This window comes from Echinococcus granulosus (genome assembly GCF_000524195.1).
Source record: "Echinococcus granulosus chromosome Unknown EG_S00006, whole genome shotgun sequence".
Classification (NCBI taxonomy): Eukaryota; Metazoa; Platyhelminthes; class Cestoda; order Cyclophyllidea; family Taeniidae; genus Echinococcus; species Echinococcus granulosus.
This window is the reverse complement of record NW_020170386.1, coordinates 1,744,871-1,752,129: the sequence shown is the minus strand read 5'-3', so window position 1 is coordinate 1,752,129 and position 7,259 is coordinate 1,744,871. Positions and strand designations below refer to the sequence as shown.

At 40.1% G+C, this 7,259-nt stretch overlaps 2 protein-coding genes across 2 annotated transcripts; one reads left to right on the top strand and one right to left on the bottom strand. All coding sequences in view use genetic code 11, as the record gives it.

Annotated features, from left to right (window-relative positions):
- Positions 1-445: 445 nt before the first annotated feature.
- EGR_01692 (hypothetical protein) lies at positions 446-2,748 on the top strand (the record flags this gene model as incomplete). The annotated part of the gene is made up of 6 exons (XM_024490941.1): positions 446-468; positions 1,038-1,154; positions 1,210-1,343; positions 1,398-2,012; positions 2,047-2,298; positions 2,333-2,748. 6 exons carry the CDS (start codon positions 446-448, stop codon positions 2,746-2,748), a joined length of 1,557 nt encoding a protein of 518 aa, XP_024354806.1.
- Positions 2,749-2,862: 114 nt separating this feature from the next.
- Positions 2,863-4,549, bottom strand: EGR_01691 (Sperm-associated antigen 6; the record flags this gene model as incomplete). The annotated part of the gene is made up of 6 exons (XM_024490940.1): positions 2,863-3,174; positions 3,227-3,415; positions 3,451-3,750; positions 3,809-4,198; positions 4,231-4,493; positions 4,525-4,549. 6 exons carry the CDS (start codon positions 4,547-4,549, stop codon positions 2,863-2,865), a joined length of 1,479 nt encoding a protein of 492 aa, XP_024354805.1.
- Between the last annotated feature and the right edge of the window lie 2,710 nt (positions 4,550-7,259).

Genomic DNA, 7,259 nt, shown 5'->3' with positions numbered 1-7,259 from the left:
GCGTGCCTCCTCCCTGAAAGGCACATTAAAACAACATAAGTATTACATATCTACTCATTAATAAAAACCAACTTTAGTTTCGCACGAAAAAAAAGCAAAATTTAGTAATTGTTGAGCCTCAATTGCTTTTCGCATCGTAAGATAATAATTTAACAGCGCAAAAGTTGTGCATTTATTGGCTTCAATTATGTGTATTTTACTTCTGTGAGTATTATTTTAATTGCTGGGGGTTAGTCTTACCACTTTATCATTTGAACAATATCTTATGTGGAGTAGCTACAAGCACTGTGGCCAACCAAGGGCATATTTTTGCTCAAAGTTTATTATTTGTTGCAAGTTGAGGTTGAAACAGACTATTTATCATTAAATGTATTATCTTGCTTCGTCAATGTAATAATTTGTTACTGGACCGGCGGCTGTTACAATTTTGGGATCCCAGCTAATTATGGGCAGATGTTTCTTTTCCATGTTCGTAATACGCGAACTCTATTATTTGTTTTATTAGGCTGAGAATCATTTTTGTCTGATCATATTTTCATACTCGCAAATTGTTGTTGCAGACATACTGTCATTACTTCCATTGGTATCTAGGTGCTCCTGTATCTCGTGTCGTATTGCATCGGCCCTATTGCACTTATTTTCATTTCGCGGTGTATTTCTTCTGACCTGTTTTATTTACAAGCGTTAGTGGTGCGCGAAAGCCATTTTATTGGAGTTACTTTGTTAGCGCTTGTTCTTGAGAAGGTTTAGTAGTGAACTAGCTGTATTTTAATGGCCCTTCATCATTTTCGCAGACCAAGAGGTTTACCTTAAATCATGTTATTTACTGAACAACTCGTAGTGTTTTGAGTACTTGGTCGACAGGAACTTCTTCCCTGAAACATTTAAGTTTGGTCTAATCTCTGTTGCATTTTTCCAAAGCTTAGTAAATTGGAGTCGACTATTGGTAAGCTAATAGAGTGAATAGCGTTTGGAATCTTGACGTTGAGCTATTAGACTGCCAACTTTTTTACTCCTATGTTTACTTGTTTCCTTAGTGTCGATATGGATGAGCTTAAAGTTGTTGCAGAAATTCCGGAGCCTCCAATATTTTTATGTGGTGAAGTTGTTCGCTGCGAGGTGTCAGTGGTGCTTATGGACCCCAAAACCACTTGGTATCCTTTATACTTTTGTACCTTTTTAAGTGCCTTAACACTCATTTTTCTTTAGGGAAATTCAAAGCATTGAGGGAATTTTGGTAGGCCAATATCGTCTTAATTCGGCTGCTGTTGCAGAAGATTTTAAGAATCAACCAATATTTGACAAAGTCTTCTCAGCATCGCCTGATAAAGATGCTAAAATCGGTACGTTTATGGAAGGATAGTGCTAACGTACCAACCACTTATTTGGCTGTTTAGATAGTGAATTTATCCCCGGATTGGACTCCCAAAGTCGTATTTCTTGGATTCAGCAACTAAACTCTACCAATCAGTGGCCCCTCATAATCTACGCTGAGAAACCTATCGCAAGGATTATTCTAAAAACCCGTCTTTCCGAGAACTTGCCACCCAGCTATCGTGGGAATATTGTCCGTTTCGCTTACAAGGCCCTGATCAAGGTGCAGGTTGACAATAGACCAGCGCAACTGCTTCGCTTGCCATTTCACATTTTACCTTCTGTGGGTAGCTATCATTCTTTCGACTCCACTACCGCTGACTCTCTGCCCGGTCTGTCGAGTAATGCATACAGCGAGAGTCAATCTCCTCCCGACTGCGTCTGTAATCCCTTTCACGTTGATTTTCACAGTCAGATTGGATATAAGGATAGCAATCTTGGTGAGGGAATTCTTAAAAAAGACTTAATGCATCCTGCTGTCTACGATAAGCTCTCGCAATTGCATGCCAACACTCAGGTCCCGTGTGCCATCACTTCCGTACATATGGCTAAGAAGACTAAGAAACGTGCTAAGAGAACATCATTCTCACAATCGCCTTCCGCGATGTTTGCTGAAATAGTTTTTTCAAGTTCGATTGGTATGTTTTGCTCCGCCTTTTCACCGCATTTTAGTGAGCTTTATGCTCTCGGGTCCAAATGGCCATATCTGTCGAATAGGAATGTTCAAGACGGTGGCTCGGTTGGGTGATTTGCTACGGGGCTACTTGGATTTCCGGATGGCTACGCTACCCACCTTCGAATGCATCATTTGGGCTGACACCGACGAGTTTCTTGACCCAACTTCGCGTCAGGAAACTAATTTGGAAAATAACCTTTTGTTCTCCACTTTGCCAATAGATATACCTACTGCATCCAAAGACAAAGGTGCCTCTTGGATAAAAATATGTAATTTTATTAGTCCTCAGGTTACCTGAGAATGCACTGAAAACCTCGTGGTTTGAGGCGCGATTGGCTTGTTCGAACACAAAGTTTCTCCCCTTTGCAATTCCGATTCCTTTGAATGCCCCGGTGGAATTTATGCTATCTAGCAAATATTGGGGTGGCTTATGCAGAGTGCAGTGGTGTCTGCGATTTCAATTCACCGTCGCAATGTCTAACCCAAGACAGCAACCTCAACTGTCGACGGAACCTTCACTGTTCAATAATTTCCTTCAAGGCCACACAGCATCAAATTACTCGGATTACACACCATCTATTAACTGTGACACCCAAACTTTCTCCTGGGAACTTCCTATCTGCATCATTCCAAACGGTCCATCAGCTTTCCTGTTGCCCAATCAAACATGTTCAAGCTGCACTTTTTCACGTGGTTAACTTGTAAACATGAAATATTTTGAGGCCTTTATCACTTTGCTTTAATGGTATTTTATTTAAACAGTATGAATGATAGATGTGTTTCTATATTGTTTTTGTTCTTTGGTAGACATTTCAATTAGCTTCTTGTTCGTATGCCTCTACACGTTCTAGTAAAACTTCGGGATATCCCGGAGAATAGAACTTGACAACATCTTCAGGGAAGCAGTTATTTATGGCAATTATGTGCATGTGCAGGGTAGATCCAGGCTCCGCGACAATTTCTTGAATTTTCCTTAGGCATCCGCTTACGACAAAAGCACGTCTGGCTTTTGCGCTCCGCGGAAGAAGCTTGCTGAACTGTACCACAACATACTTCAGTATGTTGGGTGGCGAGTTGTGTAATATTGGTTGTAGCGCCTCCATGTCAGTGCACTTCTCTAGAACCTGTTTAAGGCACCGTTTGCACTACAGCCTCAGTTATAAATGCAGGTCTCACCTTATCTCGCAAATCTTCGGAACTTTCTGTATTAAGATAATATGCAAGTATGATTGGAAGTAAGCCAACCTCGGAGACAGCATCTGCATGGCTTGCGCCATGGCGACCAATTTGGCCAATGGCCCACACAGCCGCTGCTTTTACTTCATCCCTTTCCTCATGAAGTATATTCTTCAGTTGTACTAGCGCCTTAACGATTATATTAGAGAATGTTAGGAGCATACATGGGCTTTGATAACTGCGATTGCTTGGAGGTCCGAATGTGCTGCGATATAGCCAAGTGCAATTATTCCAGGTATAGCTGAACACCCTTTCGCTTCTTCTAAGAAGTCCACCAGCGCTGGAATTCCACTCGAATTCACTACAACCCGACATATTTCAAATGTATGCTTGCAAAGCTCCTTTATTAAATTGGCTGCTTCGCTGCGAAGGCCCACATCTTTGTCCTTCATACCAATCAAAACTTGGGGAAATATACTGGCCTCCAAAACCAACTCCGCAAAATCTGGTGAATGCTTAGCTATCTGAGCCAAGGAGAGAAAGGCCCGTTTCTAGAGGTATTATAGGATCGCATTAAATTACTCTCAACTTTGAACAGGAGTCCGTTGTCTGCTTCACGAGATGCCAAATTCCAGAAGTGTCGACCACGTTCTGTGCTAGTGTTACCGAATGTTTAGCTATGTCTCCCAATACACCAGCTGATATGCACCTTAAATTGACACCTGGCTCTTGCAAACAGAGATTTATTAGCGGAAGACTGCCAGAGTCAACAACCATTTGCGCTAGATCCTCGCTGTGTCTGACTATGCAGCTAATGCAGGATGCAGCGTTTTCCTTAACACATTGATCGAACTCTTCCAAACAGGCATTAATTACGTTAAGCACTTCGCATCGAACAACCGTAAGTGCCAAGTCTGGCGAATGTTTAGCAATCGATTGTAAAGCTACTAAAGCTGACCTTTTGTAGAATCTCTAGAAACGTTTAAGCAATTTTATCTGTTTACATGTCCCATTCCAGAAGATTTGAGCATCACTTGAATAATATTAGAGTCAGTAATTAATTCGGCAATTTGTTTTGACGTGCTTGCAATTTTTCCAACGACTATAGCTGCTATTTGTTGAATAGTTGGCACTGGGTCATCGAGTAAGTGTCCAAGGCACGAAATAACATCAAATTTGAGTAAATAATTGATGTTATTGGGGCGATTTGCTAAATCAGATATGGACTGAACAAAAAGAAGCCGGGCTTTCTGGTACTGCTCGAAGGCTATAAGCGGTTACTAAATCAAAATGAAAACCTAAGAATATTTGTTTTTGACTCATTTTCGAAACGGTTGCAGCGTCAGCGTTAGGTCGAATATGGCAAATCTATGTATTAAAACCGAATGTATTATTATTAAATTTTCTTAAGGCAAAGCTGCATCATGTCATAAAATATTGCCATGTTCTGCGTGCAAAAGTTTCAAGCGTCAAAAAACCGGCTGCCAAAGGTTGACGCTTTGACTTTTTTAAAAGAAAAAGACAATTAAATAGCAGTGAATATCCCGAATGCCACCCAGTTGAGCACGTTTTGGAAGGAATACGTACTGTTTTGATTGCGGGTTAGTTTACGAGCCCTAACGAATTAATGCTTTTCTGCGCTAGTAAATATCAGGAGTGTATAGCCTTCCTAACTTACCTGAAAGGTATTTTTCGTGTTCAAAGAAATTATTTATTTCCGGGTTCCTTACTGATGTGTTTTAGAATTAAATTATTCACGCTACCTAATGTACTGACGCACATTGCCATGATATAGCGCATACCAAAAAAATTCTTAGTTTTTAATTCTTTTGCCTTTCGTGATACGCGCAAAAATGCATACATTTGTGGTTTTCCGTAAGTCTAATGATGTGAGCTTTTCCAGGTCATTTTTGTTAAGTGTTTACTGGGGTTATTTCTTAATGCAAAAATAAAGTTGGGTTGTAATTCAACCTGGTACCATCCCCGTCTTGCCCCTAAACAGCCTATCTTGTTGGCTCTTCAAGAGAAATACAAATGTTCAACGCTCCAAAGTTTTGGATTTTTTTCTGTTCAAATTTGTTTGGGTCAAAATGCTGATGCCTTGATTTTGATGATTGAAGGTGAATTATCCAGTTGTACTTATCACCCAGACTAACCTTATCATGCACATAATTTTAATAAATAGTCTTAAAGACACCAACAATTACCATAGGAGGTCCAGCAATGTACGAACTTGGTCTAGCCCTGCGCATAAGCGTGGGATGTGAATTAATTTGATCGAATAAACAATATGTCTTCATACATATTCTCAGTCAAGATCGTTTTTTTTTAACCGCAAGTGCAAAGTAACGCCCTAATGCATTTGGTCTTCGCTGAAACCAGAATAGTGTCAGCCGTATTTGATGTCCAGGATCAATTCAACTAAAACCTTTACTTACCTGCTTCTGATGCAATAATTCATTTTTAAGTTTTTGATTTATATCTCAAATGCATTGAAAGGGGAGCTGCCATCACAGATTTGCTGGTACCCCATCACGCGATTTCCCTCATAACTGTATCAAAATGTAATGGTCTGGATATATCTTCACTACAAAAGCTCAAGAAGTCTGCGAGCATATTAACAAAAATAACATGTACTGAAGACCATGTCGTTATTGATGGCCAAAAAGCGGGGATTAAGGAGTTCGTGTAGTTAAACGTAAGGCTTGGACGTTTATGAATAGGTTACAATGCAATTAAAGGTTTCATTTTCAGGATGACAAACATTTGTATACGGTAGTGGTCTATCCCTCAGTATTGAGGAGGTGCCATTTTTGTACTTTGAATTAGCCCATTTGTACCTCGCTGGGTGGGCTGGCCTTTTGGGCCATGCCAGTAGCCCAGACACCTTCCCTATGTTGAATATATATATTCTGCCCGAGTATTGTGTCTTCTTTTGTCTTCAGGGAGTCTCGGGACGCTACACATTCATGTAGACGAGAATTACGGTGTTTTCCGCATTCTCTGAAACTACTTCGTTCCTAACTCCGAACATTTCGAAACTAGGTGGAAATTATCAAATGCAGCAACCTCCAATTTAGTGATCCACTGTCCTACAGGGTGGATTTGTTATAATGGAAAAAATGCTGCTTTTTACGCAGCACTAGTTGTGGTAAAATGTTCACGAAATGCCGTTACGTCGAAACGCATTTGTTTTGCCTTAAAATGTTTGCTACTTGTTCGAGTATGGCAGGAAAGAGTCTCTAAGTTTATTCGCGAACTCTTATGAATATTGGAGTTTCCTTAAATTTTTCAACAATATAATCATTGCAAAGCGATTGTAATGTTGCGTATCGCAGCAGCAAACCAACTTGTTTGTATTTTGTGATACGATTAAGCTAACCTGCTTGCCAATCAGTATTTAATTCACCCCATAACTTCCTCACCATTCTTTCTGCCATAGTTTGAATGTCTCTATCAAGACTAGTTGCCAAGTATTGCAGACTCCTGTTGCCTAGTGATGATTTACCCTACACTTTGGTCTTAGAGCAGCATGCGTTTTCATCTCGTTTATCTGTTCCATTCCTTAAACCTGAAGGTAGAATCCAACGCTCTTGACCTGCCATCATGGCCATTCTTGTACGATAATTCTAAAAGCAATAAGGATTGAAATGCTTTACAAATGAATGATAATAATTTGGAAAGATTTTGGTACTTATTTTGTATCTGCTAAATACTTAGCAATGCCGAAAACACTTCCGCCATGTGAAGAAATGATTGCACTTGAAATGTAAAGGCTATATTCCTCAATTGATCGAGGACAGGAGTTAAATTTCTTCCATACATAGAAGACATTCCAATACATTCCCTAATGCAGTAGAATATGAAAAATCTCCCTGCATTCCCAATGGCTTCTAATGTGCAGCGGCTTTCAAGGAATTAAATCGCGAAATCTCGGTAACTTACCTTCATGATGTCGCAGTCTTCAGCACGATCAAGCTGTCGACAAGAGTAACTACTCAAGAAAGGAGGGATGGCGGTGATGTTATGCTCC